We start from the raw sequence: 17,361 nt of genomic DNA, 5'->3' as shown, positions 1-17,361 counted from the left end.
AAATCCAAAAATTGTACAGCAAGACCAATTGCCATTTTTTGTTTCTTTTGGAGTGATTGTCGCGAAAAACAAAAATCACGTGCTCACAATGTTGGAGTTCACCTCAATGGTTCTTCTGATTTTTCTGTACAAGCCTTTTGTAACAGCGATTGAGCTCCTTGTTCTGATCCAAGGAGATCATTTTTTGGTTATTGTGTGTTTTTAGGGGGTAGTTTGATTAGCTGGAAATCTAAGAAATAAGTCGTCGTCTCCTTATCTTCTGCTGAAGTAGAATACCGGGCCATGAGTAAAGTGGTGGCTGAACTAGTCTGGTTGGTTCTTTTGTTAGTAGATTTGGGTTTGCCTTCGTCCAGCTCTATTCCTGTTTTCTGTGATAGCTTGGCTGCCCTTCACATCGCTAAAAGTCCTGTTTTTCATGAGCGCACGAAACATATTGAAGTTGATTGTCACTTCATCCGTACTAAGTTGGCATATGGCCTTATTTCTTTACATCATGTTCCTACCTCTTCTCAGCTTGCTGACATCTTTACTAAGTGTTTGACAGGTGCACATCACAGGTTATTGCTTGGCAAGTTGGGCGTGTTACCACCCTCCAACTTGAGGGGGAGGGGTGTTGGAGTTACCTGATATTAGTTATTAGATTTGGGCCTGATGTTAATTAGTTCATAAGACTTGACCGAGTTGTATTTATTGATAGACCCGACCAATGTAAATAGTTTTTAGATATTCTTTTTGTAAGAACTCTTCAGAAAATGTAAAAAAAAAAATGCTCTCGAAGCTTCTTCTCTGAACATGAACCCTATATTCATTCTTCTCCATTTTTGTTCAATCTACAAACACTAACAGATGAGGTAAGTAATTTGTCTTATACATTATACATATTAAGTACATTTATTATATAGTTTCTATTATTAGATAAATTAACCTTAGTACATCTCTAGAAGGAATAGTTTCTAGAAGGTATAGCTCTAGCCTCAGCTTTGTCTTTAAAATCGGAGACTACTCGACTTTTTATCCAATATTACTAAGCTAGTGTTTGGACATAGATTTAGTTGAAACTTGAAAAAATAATTTTTAAAGTAGTTTTGAAAAATAATTTTTGGAAATTAAAATTATGTTTGGACATGCATTTTATTTGAAAAAAATTTGAAGTTTTATGAGTGGGAGAACAAGTTTCACCCAAAATCTACCATAAACTAGATTTTGGGAACTTGAAAAATAATTTCAAATTTTTTTCAAAAATAGATCATTAATCTATAAACAAACAATATTTTCAAAAAAGATTTAAAAAACGTTGCCAAAATGTATGGCTAAACGGGGCCTAAATATATACTTCACTTTATCTCACAAAGATAAACAATGAATATGTGAATTCACATATTAGAAATTAGGTGTGTCACTGTCGCGCTTTCAAAGAGGGAGTATATATATAAATAGAATAGTGGGTGGAAACAAAGCAAAAGCACAGAAACTTTAGGTAAACAGCCGTACCCGGGGGGAAGTGAATATGGTGAATGAAATAGACATTTTGATGCTATATATATATATATATATGTTCTTTCTTTTGTTCGGTACCCGCATTAAACCGGATTCGATCCGGAAATAACGCTTTCTATATTAAATATTTTTTATATTTAAGGGTTGAACTCGAAATTTCTGGTCAAGGGAGAGTATTTCCATCGAGCAGCACTATATATGTTGTTTGTGTATGTCATACGGCCAACCCCAAATAAAGACGTAATAGCTGCCGGAAACGAAGTTCCCTCTCTTTGGAAATGAAATGTTTGTTAGTAAACCACTTCCCACTATTTCTCTCTACCAAAATCATCATCATCAACCACTTCCTATTTTCTTCCTTCTACTCAACTCTCACCTATAGCCTATAGCCTATATACACTGTTAAAAAGCTACTTTGTTCATTACTACTAGTAGTATTTTATACAAATATGAAGAGGAGAAAACAACGCAGCCATGAAAAATTGTTTCTTGTACTCCAAATTATTCTCCACACTCTGATATTCAAAAGACGCCGCCGTATTCACCACCTCCTTCCTCTTCTCGCCGCCTTAACCGGTGGCATTCTTTTCTTCTTTGTGCTTTTTTCTCCGCCCATCACTTCTCAACACCATCACCTTATCAATCCCATCTGGGTATGTATCTACATAATAATATTATCATTCATTTCATCACCTTTTTCTCTTTTCTGTTTATCATTGTTCTGGGTCTGTTTTGATTTTTTTCTGTATTGTTACTGCGTTTAGTTCAATAACGGAACGGAGCTTCAGATGAACCTGCAAAAAGAACACGTCTTTCGCGTTCCGGTGAGCAAGCGTTACAGCTATATATTGCACTTTTGACTCTTTCCATATATACGTAAAAGATGGTTAATTTCTTTGTTCGAATATTTTCTTCCTGATTTTGAACATGTAGATGGGTGGAGGAAGTTTAAGCGGAGACATATGGACTTCTAAGCAATCAATATTATACCACGGCTGCAGTAATTCCAGCTACAAATTTCCAAGTGGGTCCATTTCAATTTTGTTTTAGCCTTTTTGTAATTATACACGATTTTTGTTGAGAAAAGATTCACCTTTATTGTTTTGTCTTCACCTTTGAATCTTGATATAGTCTTAAAGTTAATAAAAAGTTGACTGCTTTTGGTCTTCGAAACGTGTTCTGTACTGTATATTCGTCTGATGTGTAGCCTTGTTGTAACATTTGCAGGTGCAGATGTTAATACTCATCCCAATAGGTACTTGATGATTGCAACTAGTGGAGGCTTGAATCAACAGAGAACTGGGGTAATTTCTTTTTTTCAATATTCATGCCAATCTTTTTCCTAATTGAAGGTCAACAACATGGAGAGGCATCACAGTGAGAGATACTTGACCAAAGGTTTTATGTCGTTTGAATGTTTTTCCTTGGTGGATTTAATTCCCAAGTCACACCCCACTGCATTTAAGATACAGTTATACTTGCATTTTTGGTAGCTTTTATGAAAAAAGAAAACATTTCAGACTTAGGTAAGATATAAGTTCTCGGAAACAGCCTCTCTACTCCCTCGGGTAGGGGTAAGATTTGCGTAGACACTATCCTCCTGAGACCCCACTAGTGAGATTTCACTGGGTCGTTGTTGTTTTTGTTGTAAGATATAAGTTCAAGTGTTCAAAATTTTAAACCTCTAATTAAACCATGTCCTTGCGGATAACTGATGTTCTATGAGACCTCATTTAAATTGGGTAATTGCCAAATTTTTGGCATGGGTACAGTGGAAAAAGCAATTTGATTAGCATTTTAGCTTCTATCAAAATTAAGAAAGAACGAGAATATTTTCACTTGGAAGTTGGAATGATGATCTGGTGCGTAAACACTTGTTATTAATGTTACCTGTAAGGCTGTAACATTCAACAGCATAGGGATTGCGAGTTGTAGCTTTTGAATACCATGAATGAATAGTCAAGAGAATTACGCTGGTCTGCTCCCTGATCCCATAATTTAGCAAAAGGGTCCCTTGTTCTTCCTACTTTTAGCCTTTACCATCAGTTTATCTTGTTTTAACCTCCTTCCTTTGACCTGACAGAAACTAATTAACAGCATCATTTTGATGGTTATTGATGCAGAGCAGTTAAAGAAATTAAGGATCCAATTAATTTACTTATTCGTGCTCTTTATATTTGTTGTGGTGGATCGAGTTTTCTGTTGACACCGACTTGTCTTGCTTACCTGCTGCCATGAATTAGCAAGTCCATTTCTGGACACTGTAAGAGTTTATATTAAACTAAAGATAGAACGAGCAGATTTTTGGCCCTGGGAACTCTATTTATTTTCTGTTACATTTAAGAGAATGCTACATCAAATTTGAGTTTCAAATCATATTTGTGCTGGATGCAGATTGTAGATGCAGTTGTTGCAGCTCATATCTTGAATGCCGTCCTTGTAGTTCCAAAACTTGACCAGAAATCCTACTGGAAAGATTCAAGGTTTTATTTGGAATAATCTTTGCACAAAGGCATTTTGTGAGCTATCTTTTTGTTTGTTAGTGTACTACAATTCATGAGGCTTAATCATTTCTTTCTTCGTGCAGCAACTTCTCTGAGATTTTTGATGTCGACCGCTTTATATCACACCTCTCAAAAGATGTCAAAATTATTAGGGATATTCCAAGAATTGGAGATAAAGTCATAACTCCATATACAACACGTGTTCCAAGGAAGTGCAATGCCAAGTGTTATCAAACTCGCATCCTGCCTATTTTAAAGAAAAAGCATGTAAGTCCTTTATAGATTAAAGGGGCATGTTTGCCTTATCCAGTGCATCAGAGCATGATATCATCCCATGACATGAAATTTGTGTACATCACATGATTCCCGCATTATACATGTATGTGGCAACTCATGCTGAAATATAGTATTTTATTGACTCTTTGCTTTGTTCTGATGCAGGCTGTTCAGCTAACAAAATTTGATTACAGGCTTTCCAATCGATTGGATATAGATATGCAGAAGCTGAGATGTAGAGTCAATTTTCATGCATTGAAGTTTACTGATCCCATTATTGAAATGGGCAGAAAATTGGTTGAAAGGATAAGAATGAAAAGCAAGCACTTTGTTGCCTTGCATCTGAGGTATAACATTTATCTCCAAAGATATCTTACGCAAATGTTCTTTTATTTGTTCATGATTTTTTTTTTTAAAAAAAATACTTCTATATCTTTCTTAAAAAAACAACAACAGCAAACCACTCGTACTCAAAATTCATTTTTGTTGCCTAGATTTGATGATGTAATAGAAAGGCAAAAGCTCAGCCATATCAGTGTTGCATATATTGTGGAATTGTTAAACTGGATTACACATGTGTGTTTTGGTGCTATTTCAGATTCAATGACATTCCTTTAGGATATGAATGTTGATTTTGTCAGTGACCTAAGTCAATATTCTAAATTGGAATATGCTTTGCTAAAAACTTGTTTACGACGTGCTAGGTTTGAACCAGATATGCTTGCATTTTCTGGATGCTATTACGGTGGAGGGGACAAGGAAACGAAAGAACTAGGTAAAATACGGAAGAGGTGGAAGACGTTACATGTGAGTCACTACTTATTTTAGTAACCATTAGTTTATATATTGCCCTTACTTATAGTTAATATTGTATTGCTTCTTTGGCATAACTTGCAGGCAACAAACCCAGATAAGGAACGAAGGCATGGAAAATGCCCTCTCACTCCTGAGGAAATTGGCCTTATGCTTAGAGCACTTGGTTTCGGTAATGATGTTCATATTTATGTGGCATCTGGAGAAATTTATGGAGGAGAGGAGACATTGGCTCCTCTTAAGGCTCTATTTCCAAATTTTTATTCCAAAGAAACAATTGCTAGCAAGGAGGAGTTGGCCCCATTCTCTTCCTTCTCTTCTAGGATGGCTGCATTAGATTTCATGGTTTGTGATGAGAGTGATGTCTTTGTGTCCAACAACAACGGTAATATGGCAAGAATGCTTGCTGGAAGAAGGTAAGCTACTTGGTGTTTTCGACCTGAATCAGTTAGCTGATTTGATAAAAAATTTATACGATATGCTGTGCCATATTCTTTACCAAAACGCCATGTTACATTATTTGCTAGTCTGTTAATCCGGGAAAGGGCAAAACTTCTGAAACATCCTTTTCGTGTTGCAGGAGATATTTTGGTCACAAGCCAACTATCCGCCCAAATGCTAAGAAGCTTTATAAGTTGTTCCTTAGTCGAAATAACATGACATGGGAAGAGTTTGCTTCACAAGTTCGAACGTCTCAAATAGGTTTTATGGGAGAGCCAATGGAGGTAAAACCAGGAAGGGGAGAGTTTCATGAAAATCCATCAGCATGCATTTGTGCAGATTCTGATGCCAATGATAGAGAAGATGCAAGTTTATTTGGAACTCATTCTATCATCTCTGAAATAGATACCGGTTCTTCTACTAATAGTGCTAGGAGAGATATGGTTGAAGTGACTGATGGTCAGGCTAGTGAAGAAGAGCAAGAATGGTCGGATACAGAATATATGGAAACTGAACTTGAAATTTAAGGAAGATGACTTCCTAAAGACAGAGATGCAGATTCAAGCAGACCTTATAAAACAGAACAGTCAGAAATGGAAGAGATTTTCTCGGATAAAAGACGAGTTGCAGTCGGGGCAGGTTCTCATTTTGAGTACTAGCTTCCATTGGTTGATACCAAGATAATGGTATTGAGCAGAAATTTGTATATAAGGCCAAGTGCAGATTAGGAGTTTAGTTCTCCAGTTTTGCTAGTTGAAGAGTACAGTTTTTAAGGCAAGAGAATCAACTGCATCATTCAAATTATATGCATTTAAATACACACACTGCAGGATGAGTTGGAAAAAACCAACTTTATACTGCATACGTTCTTGGAGTATTGATTGATGGTACCTTTTGTTGGCGTTTCATGTTTATAGGGTTTTTTCCTTCTTTTTTATTTTGTTTTGAGGAAAATTAAATTGTATATAGTACTCAGATTTTCCTTTGCATTTATTTTCGGCTCAATCAGTCATTGCTAGTTAGTCTAAATGTATTTCAACTGTTTATATACTAATCATTTTCCCACTGGAATTTTGAGGATATCGACTTGCTCATAAACACATTCATGTTAAGGCTGTGACCTGTGGTAAAATAGAGAGAAGCTACTTGTATAATATTATCGCAGAAGCCATTAATTTTGTTCTGTTTGTTTTCTTTCTAATAGTATTACTTTCTTGACGTTTACACCAAAAGAAAGTATTCATTTCATTAGGTCAAATTTCACAAGTATGATTCTGTCTACAATGGCCATTTCGGGAAGACAAGAGCTTTTAGTGCAGTTTTTTTTCTTCTTCTGCTACACATTTGAAGACAAAGTCCCTTTAAATTATTTCTATATAAGTATTCATTTGTAATAACCTACAAAATTTGTTAGTGTTTTGCCCTCAAATTTTAATCTATTAGGACTCTATTTATTGATGGAAGGCAAAAAGACTCTTAATAAATCACAACAATCTACACAATGTAATCTTTAAGAGAATCATGTTTAGGGGAGATTATTCCCTAAAAAATTTTGTTTTCTCTTTTTATATTAGTGATAGATCATACGTAGGTCGATTGACCAAACCACAATAAATTATTTTGCATAGTTTAGTATATTTTTCCTTTGGCCAAATACATATACAGACTCTCAAAGTTGCCAGAAAATCCCATTTAGACACTTGAACTTAGCTTTGTTCCAATTGAACACAATACTATGTTCATAACCATATCTATTAGGCACAACTTGCTCAAAACTCAGGTCATGTGTTATATTAAGTGAAGCGCGTGTTTTTAAGTGCAACTGATGTGGAAAGCTAACTAATTAAAAGATGCCAACTTTTTTAATGCACCACATCAGATTTCTATGTAGTCACCCCATTTAAAATTAAAAGACTCGTTCATTACTCTCTCCCACCGTTAATTGAAGAATGGCGATTAGAGGTCCAAAAAATCCCTAGAAAAATACCATCAATTACCTTTGATTCTCATTGTATTTCCAGTTTATTTTCTTCGATTTATCACTGGGAATTAAGGTTACCTTTCCAATTTAAAACTGCTTTGACAAAGAAAAGAGGCAAGAATTAGAAAAAAATACAGAAGAATTACAACGAAACAAAGAAAAATTGGAAACAAGAAGATGTCTCTCGACCTAATTTGGAAACAATTGGGGTAGAACTAAACGAAAGGGAATGAAATTAGGGTTTATATAAAATTGTGTGGGTCTAAATAGATATATATTTATTTTGTTTTTAAAATATTATTGTTAGAGTCCACGTGTAATAACATTCACGCGCTCAAATGTTGTGCGACCCACGTTATGTGCCACGTCAGCTAGTTGTGCCTACTAGGTATGGTGATGAACATAGTATTGTGTTCAATTGGAACAAAGCTAAGTTCAAGTGTCTAAATGAGATTTCCTGGCAACATTAAAGGTTCGTTATGTATTTGGCCTTTTCCTTTATACTCTGATTTATCGTCCATTAAACTTTATATTATTAGCTGCCGTATGCGTAATGTTATTTTAATCCCAACAAAATTAATGATCAAAAAATAAATAAATTATACTTAATAAATGGTTGACTTCCAATTCTTGAAAATAGCACTAAAAATGTACGTAGTTGTTACGAAACAACATTTTCTCATTGTAATGAAATATCACTTTCAAAAGAATGAAGGTAGTAAGTAGTAGAAAGTGAAATTGAAGAAGGTTGAGGGTTTAAAGTTTAAAACCCGGGAAAGCTGAGGTGGAAGGCGGGGAACCATACATAATCACTCAATCCATAACCAAAGAATAAGATAACGACGTGGCTTCTTCTTTGTTTCCCATTCTATACCAGTCTACTTTTCATCAGTTATACAGTTGGCAACAATTCTTGCCCAAATCTCCATTCTTTGATTTCTCACTCTCTAATGGCCTCCACCCTCTACGCCCAGCTTACCACCCCCACTAAACTTACTCCTCTTCCCTCCCGCAAGCTCTCTTCCACCTTGTCATGGCGCACCATGTTTGATGCTTCTACTCTTTCCCCTCCCAATTTTCCCATCATCAGCACTACTAAAGGTAATTAAGCTTTCCCTCTAGTAAAAGATTAGCTCGTACCCTCTCTCTGTGTCTAGGGATTCCTGGGGCATGAGTTAAGCATATAGTTGATTGCTCTTTCTTTCGATTGAGCGTTGGTACTTTTTTTATTTGGAAACAGTCTCTCTAACTTTACAAGGTAGGGTAGGGATAAGGTCTGTTTAGACACTAGCCTCCCAGACTCCATGGTGTGGGATAGTAGTGGGTATGTTGTTGTTTGTTGGTATGTTAACAAAACATGATTCCAACATGACCCACTAATTTTCTTGGGTTTATTAATTTCTTTGGTGACAGTAGGCAAAAATTGTTCGGTACCTAAGGTGGTGTGCAACGCTCAGGCTGCTCCAGCTGCGGTGAATTTAGCTCCCGGAACACCAGTGAGGCCGACTAGTATACTAGTTGTGGGTGCGACGGGTACATTGGGAAGGCAAGTAGTTAGAAGAGCACTCGACGAGGGGTACGATGTTAGATGTCTGGTCAGGCCTAGGCCTGCTCCTGCTGATTTTCTTCGTGATTGGGGCGCCACTGTTGTCAATGTAAGTACAAATACTCCCAACTACTAACCCTCTTACTCCCTTCATTCTCGTCCTTGTTATTCCAGATTATTCTGTTTCTTTAATTTTAAAAAAAAAAATTGTGTAATTATCAAGCTAAACTAATTTCTGGACAGGCGGATTTAAGCAAACCTGAAACAATTCCAGCAACATTGATTGGAATCCATACAGTTATTGATTGTGCTACTGGACGTCCTGAGGAGCCTATAAAGACTGTAAGCATACCTACTGGGCCGAAAAGGGGGTGAATAATTTACTTCAAATTATACTTAAGGTTGTCATTAGAATGAAAATTGCTCTGATTATTTAACTGTCTTGATAATTGTCATGCTGCCACTACTTTTTTCTCTTATTTACACTATTGTTGTTGTGGCTTATCAAGCTTATTTACTTTAGCCATTCATTTTAGGTAGACTGGGAAGGAAAAGTTGCACTTATACAATGTGCTAAAGCCATGGGCATTCAAAAATTTATCTTTTTCTCCATTCATAACTGCGATAAGCATCCTGAAGTTCCCCTTATGGAGATCAAACACTGTACAGAAAAGTTTCTCCGGGATTCAGGCCTCAACCACATCGTAATCCGGCTATGTGGCTTCATGCAGGTATCATCCTCTAATGATTTTATTACTCATGCTAACAGTATGCCCTATATTTGTACATTTTAACCACAATGCTGAAACAAATATCATTGAATGTGAAAACTCTTTAAAGGTATTGCAATAAGTTAGATTCATGAAAATATATTGGTAAACTTATTGAAAATAGGAAGCATTTCTTAAGCTCAAAAGATGTACAAATCACGAACTTAATGATAGGGCATCCTAAATGGACACCTTGGAGTGCAAAAGCCTATCAGTATACTAGTTGAAGCACTAGATGTTGCGACTGGAAATTCATAATGCAAAAGCAGAAAAGCTTGTCATGTTATGTTCTTATTATTGACAAAGTTGAGAGGTTCGTTTGAGTTATGAACTACTACTATGTACCTTAGAAAGAGAACCTAGGGTACTGCGAGCATAGGTATGCCCTCTGTGATTATAATGGAGTGCTCGTTTTGTTCTTATTCATTAACTCTTACCGATTGGAAAAAAGACACAGCTACCGCTACAATTAGTTTTTGAACCAACCGATAAGGTGTTCTTTCCACAGATATTTACTTTTGCCATGTCTATTGTCCTTTAGTCAAATTATTCATTGTCTTAGCACTTTAAAAGTTATTTTCATTTTCTCCAGGGCCTTATCGGTCAATATGCAGTGCCTATATTAGAAGAGAAATCTGTATGGGGAACTGATGCTCCCACTCGAATAGCATACATGGACACCCAAGTAAATTTTCCACTTAGTTTCTTTTGAGTCTATTTAACGTAATTGATAAATAGTAATTCTATACTACATTGCTTTCAGGATATTGCTCGCTTGACATTCATAGCTTTACGCAATGAGAATATTAATGGGAAGCTTCTCACTTTTGCTGGGCCTCGGGCATGGACAACCCAAGAGGTAAGAAGGATGTCCATTTTAATCATTACTATTAGTTTCCTTGGCAACTTACAATGTAGCCTTTTGTGGTACTTTTTTTTTCTGGAATTGGGGTAAGCAACACAGGATGCTGTTAATATCGAAAGCTTAATTAACTTAAAACCAAGTTCATTTTGAAGCTTCCTTAGGAGTTAGGCCATCAACTTTCTGCTAAAGATACTCTAGATCTTTTATATATACTAGACAGTAAGAAAAAAGTCAATCCACGTCTTTGAAATTACAATATTGTTTCCCATCGTCAAACCATTACTAATTATTTTGAACTTAGATACCCTAACTCTTGAAGTAAGTTTCCCAAAAAGGCTAGAGTAAGCTCTTTTTCCTTTCGTTAACTACTTTTTTGTTGCTTTTTCTGTCTCTGTTATTCTCTCCCTTTAATCCTGTTTGGGTGGTGTTTATGACCTTCTTTAAAGTAAATACTCATTGCATCAGGTGATAACATTGTGCGAGAGACTTGCCGGCCAAGATGCCAATGTGACTACAGTGCCTGTCTCAGTTTTGCGATTGACACGGCAGCTGACTCGGTTGTTTGAGTGGACGAATGATGTTGCTGATAGATTGGCATTTTCAGAGGTTGAAACTTCTTCTAGCTTTACATTTTGTAGTTTACATCTTTGTTTGCGGGGCGTTTCTTCATTAAAAAATGCAATCTGATGCGACTAGAACATCAATCCTGTCTTCTTGTTTCGGCTGTTCATTATATCTGCTACATCATCTCTTTTCTTCGACTAGATCACTTCCTTTCTTCTAGTTGTCGGCGATGTTCTTTCCAAAAAAATCAACCTACTCTTAAGTTCAGGGAAAAGATACTCTTTTAACAACTGTGGAGTTGGGGTGACGGGGAAAGGATGATGTCTTAGAATAAACTACTCTTACTATTCTCAAAAGTTAAAGTTGTTGTCATGTGACTAGGAGGTCACGGGTTCAAGCCGTGAAAACAGCCCCTTGCAGAAATGCAGGGTAAGGCTGCATACAATAGACTCTTGTGGTCCGGCCCTTCCCCGGACCCCGCGCATAGCGGGAGCTTAGTGCACCGGGTTGCCCTTTTTTTACTATTCTCAAAAGGTAACACTTTTAAAAAATGAGGAGTTTGGATGAAATTTTAGAATGTGCTATTCTTAGTGTCCGTTGAATAGATAATTTTTTATGCAGATTGTATTCCATTTGTTCCATCATTCCTTCGAAATTTAGCTGCCACGAAATTTTTGCTTGTTACTTTGTTTCCATGTTTGACAAATCTGCATCATAATAAGTAAAAGAATTAATTGCACGGTTTATCATTCAGATTCTGGTGATATTTTACCAGAACAGCTTTTGATTTTTAATTAGCAAAGTCATTCACATTGAGGTATAATGCTTGTTTTGATTGATTTACTTGATTTCCCAAATTCCCGTTTCCATGAGAAGTTACTCAAACTTGCTTGAATCACAGCCGCACTGGCACTTTTTATTAGTAAAGACCATGTCGTTTTTCGTATGCAACAGCTTTCTGATCTGTGACTAAGTAGTAGAAAATAATATAATACGGGATAAACTCATGTACAAATTGTGCATTTCCCCCTTGCTGGAGTGTTAGATGGCAAAAGACAGCTCTAATGTTTTCGGTCTGGTGGCAATTTTCAGGTTTTGACAAGCGATACTGTCTTCTCAGTTCCTATGACTGAGACATATAGCCTTCTCGGTGTGGATGCAAAAGACGTCAGTTCACTGGAGAAGTATCTGCAGGATTATTTCACCAACATACTGAAGAAGTTGAAAGACCTTAAGGCTCAATCAAAGCAAACAGATATTTTCTTTTGAGAGGAATACTTGTTTATGTTGTTGTAAAAGTAATATACACTGTGACAGGGATACATCAGCAGAGGCATGCTCCTTTTGGAACTTGCAATCTTTCTTTCTTTTTTTCCTAGTTTGTTCCTCGTGTATTCATGAATTTGTAAAGGTTATACGATTTATTTAGTTACCGTGAAAGCCCAAGGAAATCCGTAGAGGTTATACGAGTCAGCCTTATATTGTTGACGTTCTTTCATGTCTTTCATCAGATAATCAATAGTCAACCGGAAACTATTTCGGCCCCACGAATAATTGTAGAAATCCTCTTCTGTGGAGGCCAATCTAACTGTAGTTTCGGACACACCAGAGTTCGAATTCTTTACCAATAAAATACAGTGGACAAACCAAATCAAGCATAATGCATACTTGTATATTTTTTTTTTTGGATTCAGATTTGATCAACTCAAACACTATTTTACTAGTCACAGACCTTTTTCTTTTGGCAATAAGTTTCCACAATTCTTCACCATCAAGAAGGTACTTTTGAAGCTTCGAATTCGTGTAAGAATGTCCACAGTTAAGTCCAGTCATTATGGCGTACTCACGAAGGCCGAAGCAAACTGGTAATCTTTTATAATCAAACCATAACTCCTGAGTCTTCTCACAAATACTCTATGGAGTAGAAGGCCATGCACTATAGATGCTTGAAATAATGGCCTCTCGGGCAAATCCAAAAAGTCCGAAAGGACTACTCCTAATTCCTAAACTTGTTTTCGAGGCCCTCATCCTGCAACAACTTTCAGAACTCACCCATACCTGCTAATCTTAATGAGGATCTCATAGTGATCTTCTTGTTGAAGGTCTCACTATCATCTAAAAATATCTTGTACTTTAAGGGTGAAAGTTCCGATTGAACCTTTAAGATTTCAACCTCGCAACTGTCAGATTCATCCTCAGGCATCTCATCCTGTACATGATTTAAAGGTGTTGATTTGTCAAAGGCAAAAGAATAATTAATTTAATAATTAAAAAGATCTCTTTACGGTCATGTTTAGTGAAACATCCTAGGAAATATTTCGAATATCCAGACAAAAACTTTAAACATCCAGAGAGATATTTGAAACATATTAAGCTTACCTCAACAGATTGAGAAGGTGCATTATCATTCTTTCTCCTCCTCTTCTTCTTCTTCTTCTTCTTCTTCTTCTTCTTCTTCTTCTTCTTCTTCTTCTTCTTCTTCTTCTTCTTCTTCTTCTTCTTCTTCTTCTTCTTATGATGATGATGATGATGATGATGATGACTAAGTTGCGCAAACTCTTCGATTTTGATGTCGTCCCCTTCCAGATACGAGACCGAGACGGGAGCGGGATACGTCCCGGATACGGTCAACTAACTTCAGACATTTTGACTGGAGTCCATCGACAAATTTTGGAGAAAAATTGAGATTTTGATTTCTCAAAATCAAAAATAAAATAGATTTAGGAGAATGAAAGAATAATGTCCATCTTGGAGAATGAAAGATTGAATTCTATAATATTCATGTAAGTTTTTCACAGAATATCTCTCAATATTTACAATAATTTTTATAGCTCTGCTTTTATTAGCCGAATTCCTGCACCCGTATCCATATCCGGATCCGCAACCCCGAATCTTAAAATTTAGATTTTGCCGAATTCGATACTCAGATCCATCGCCCTATCGAATACCCGCACCCGAGTCCGAGCAACTTAGACTACTGATACTTCATCATCAATATATGTCTCCTTCTCTCTTTCATCAATTGTTGTCTCCTCTTTTGATTCTTCTTCATCAACATTTGTCTTTTCTTCTCTAACTTTCCTTGTTTCCTCTTCTTTTTCTTTCTCTGTTTCCGCTTTTTCCTTCTCTAACTTTCTCTATTTCCTCGTTATTTTCTTTCTCAATTTCCTCTTTAATGTTGTTCTCTTTTTCTTCTTCTCTAGTATTCCTTCCTTATACTACCTGAAGAGGTTTGGCTTCCACTTCAGCTACAATTGATTTTTGTAGCTCATCCTCCTGAGATGTCTTAATTCTTTTGCTAGATCTTTTGGAAGGAGATTTATCTCTTCCTCTTCCACCTGTCTTCGACACACGTCCCTTTGCCATTTTATCTGCACACACATACAACTAACGACCACAATAAAATAAATAAATAATTTATTCCTAACACATAAAAAAATAAAACTATAAATATTTAAGTATTCTTTGGTGAAACATCTCAGTGTGAAGCCTCATATAAGATGTTTCAAACATCTCAACAAGATGTTTTAAGATGTTTGAAACATCTTAATGAGGTGTTTGAAACATCATTGGGATAATCAGGTGTCTTTTGGTGAAATATCTCATGGATTGTTAAACATCCTTACGGATGTTTCAAATATCCTATATGAAGCCTCAAACATCTTAATGAGATGTTTCAAACACTCAGCTCAAAATATCATTAACCAAACCCAGATAAATATTGCAATAACTTCAAAACATACAACAACAACAATAACTGTAAGCACGTGATTTTTGCCCTACATGAGAATTACTCCCAAAAAATGCAAAATAAAATGATTTTCCTTGGTGTGCAATTTTGAGTATTTTTGTGACATTTTTGGATTATTATTTGTATTTGTCTGTGTTTGTTTATTTGCTAAATTAATAAAAAATACAAAAATATGTCGCATTTGCATGTAGGATTTAATAATTGTTAGTAATTAAATTAGTTTTATCAAAATTAAAAAATTTACAAAAATATGCATCTTTTGCATTTTTTAGCATTTAATGTCCAAATAAACAATTTTATGCTTAATTATTACTTAATTGTGCGTTAATTGTTATTGGTATTTAATTTGCGCTTTTATAACTTAATTTAGTTCTTAATAATAATTTAAGTATTCTTATAATTTAGTTTTAGAAAATAAAAGAAGAAAAGATAACAAAAATACAAATAAAAATCGGATTGGGCCACTTCTTCAATTTTCAACCCCAGGCCCAAACAATTGTCCACGACCCAGTCCATTTCATACGGGTCGACCCGGTCCGCCCCATTAACCCATTAACCCAACACCCCTCTTCATTCAAAAAACAAAACAAAAGAAAAAACAAAAAGAACAAAAAACCCTAAAAAACCTAAAACTAACTATCCGCCCCCCACACCCATTTTTGCTCCTTCTTCTCCAAAGCTCCAAGAAAGCATCCATGGCAACCTTTACCCCCAACACACACACACACACGTTGTCCAGCCCATTCCCAGTGCGATGTCGCTTCTGCTTCACTCCATCTCCTCCACGCACACAACAAGTCGCCGCTGGTTCGTCTTCCCCGGCGACGAGCTGGAAGCTCGACACCCATGGTTGCTGCCTCCTTAGCTTCGACCTCCTCCATGGCTTCCGTAGTTGTTTCTTCTGCTTTCAGCTTCATCGTCCAAACGAACCCGACGAACTGGCTGCCTCACCTCCAACTTCTCCGTCGACCACTACTCGTCGCAACACCCGAAACCCACCAGCCCGTCGACCACCACCAAACACCACTGTTACACCCAGTCGCTTGGCCCGTCGACCCTACTGTTCCGTCGCCTCCTTCCACTGTTACACCCAGTCGCTTCCATGGCCAAGTTCATCGTCGACCAGCTGCTCAGGTTGCTGCGTCCTTCTCCTTCGATGTCCTTAAGCCGAACAAGTCGACGCCACTGTGTCACGCTGCTGCCCATGTCCAGCTGCGACGAACGTCCATGGCTACTCCAAGCTCGCGCTACTGCTTTTGTCTCTCGCTGCTGCCCTTGTTTCTGAAACACCATGGATTCCATGGATGCGGCTCGTCGCTGCTTACTCCGTCGCTAGCCAAACACACGAACAACTGCTTCAGTCTCCGAACTACTGCTGCTCGCGTTTCTGGTAGTTGAATTCGCTGGCCATGGCAGCATCGTCATTAGCTGCTTCTGCCTCCTTCGTCATCCCGTTTGCTACTGCTTCATCGTCCAGATTTTGTTACTGTCCCGTTTCTTCAGTTACTTCTTAATCGCGTTCGTCATCGTTGGTTCGAGCTTTGGTCGAGGCTCGTCAAGTTCGTTGTTGGTTTAGTCGTTTATTCGTCGTTCATCTCCGGTACACATTTGTACACTCTTGGCTTGAAGCGAAAAATGAAATATTAATCAGGCTCCTGTTCCTGTTGAATTCTTTTGTTTGGATCTGTGTTTGAATATTAATTTTCCTCTCTTCGTATAAAAATGTAGTCGATTAATTAATGAGTAATGAGGCTGCATATGTATGATTTCTTCTTCTAATAATGCTAGTTTAAATTATTTGAAGAATAGTTAATTGCTTTGATATTATTGTGTATTTATCTCATGTTCTAGCAAAATAATAAAATGTGGAATGAAAGCAGTTTTTCCTTGTACAAACGCGATCGCAATTTTCCGTTCACATAAGCCGTAACTTAATAACTAATAAGTTGCGTTTTTTAGCATGTAAATAATTAGGAGATTTTTCTTTTATTTTAGAGACGAACTTAATAGAAAATGTAGTCGCTATAGGTTTATCCTTTTAAAATAAAAATGAGACGAGCCTCGCCAAATAAATCACAAATCGCCAGGGCCCTCAAAAAAATACATAACCATTGACTAGACTTTGGATTTGGCCGTTTAATGAACCTTCACGGCCTCTTCCTAAAATAAATAATACGTTAGACTCTTTAGGACGCGCCTTAATAAATCTTACTTTCTTAAACTCGGGTGCACATTTATGTGACCCAAATCCAATTCTCAACGGAGTCGAAATGTGTTTCTAATCACGGGTACATTGATTATGACGTGGTTCGAGATGCGTGTCCATGACGTTGCAAATTCATTTTAAAAAATA

The 17,361-nt window shown here is 36.8% G+C and overlaps 2 protein-coding genes across 3 annotated transcripts; both read left to right on the top strand.

Annotated features, from left to right (window-relative positions):
* The first annotated feature begins 1,462 nt into the window (after window positions 1-1,462).
* LOC107825307 (O-fucosyltransferase 6) lies at window positions 1,463-6,520 on the top strand. Its single transcript, XM_016652152.2, has 10 exons — window positions 1,463-2,150; window positions 2,262-2,321; window positions 2,431-2,521; window positions 2,725-2,801; window positions 3,892-3,980; window positions 4,085-4,268; window positions 4,443-4,624; window positions 4,982-5,084; window positions 5,175-5,506; window positions 5,671-6,520. Exons 1-10 carry the CDS (start codon window positions 1,947-1,949, stop codon window positions 6,056-6,058), a joined length of 1,710 nt encoding a protein of 569 aa, XP_016507638.1. The 5' UTR covers window positions 1,463-1,946; the 3' UTR covers window positions 6,059-6,520.
* Window positions 6,521-8,302: 1,782 nt separating this feature from the next.
* Window positions 8,303-12,697, top strand: LOC107825308 (protein HIGH CHLOROPHYLL FLUORESCENCE PHENOTYPE 244, chloroplastic). Of its 2 annotated transcripts, none has more exons than XM_016652153.2 (8): window positions 8,303-8,613; window positions 8,926-9,167; window positions 9,302-9,400; window positions 9,595-9,789; window positions 10,421-10,513; window positions 10,592-10,687; window positions 11,159-11,299; window positions 12,350-12,697. In XM_016652153.2, exons 1-8 carry the CDS (start codon window positions 8,463-8,465, stop codon window positions 12,524-12,526), a joined length of 1,194 nt encoding a protein of 397 aa, XP_016507639.1. In that variant the 5' UTR covers window positions 8,303-8,462; the 3' UTR covers window positions 12,527-12,697. The 2 variants fall into 2 exon arrangements, with proteins under 2 accessions (XP_016507639.1, XP_016507640.1); XM_016652154.2 differs by having other exon boundaries at window positions 8,306-8,613; window positions 8,929-9,167.
* The last annotated feature ends 4,664 nt before the right edge of the window (window positions 12,698-17,361 follow it).

Source organism: Nicotiana tabacum, chromosome 7 (genome assembly GCF_000715075.1).
Source record: "Nicotiana tabacum cultivar K326 chromosome 7, ASM71507v2, whole genome shotgun sequence".
NCBI lineage: Eukaryota > Viridiplantae > Streptophyta > Magnoliopsida > Solanales > Solanaceae > Nicotiana > Nicotiana tabacum.
Note: the sequence above shows the minus strand (reverse complement) of the source record. Positions and strands in the feature narration are given on the sequence as shown.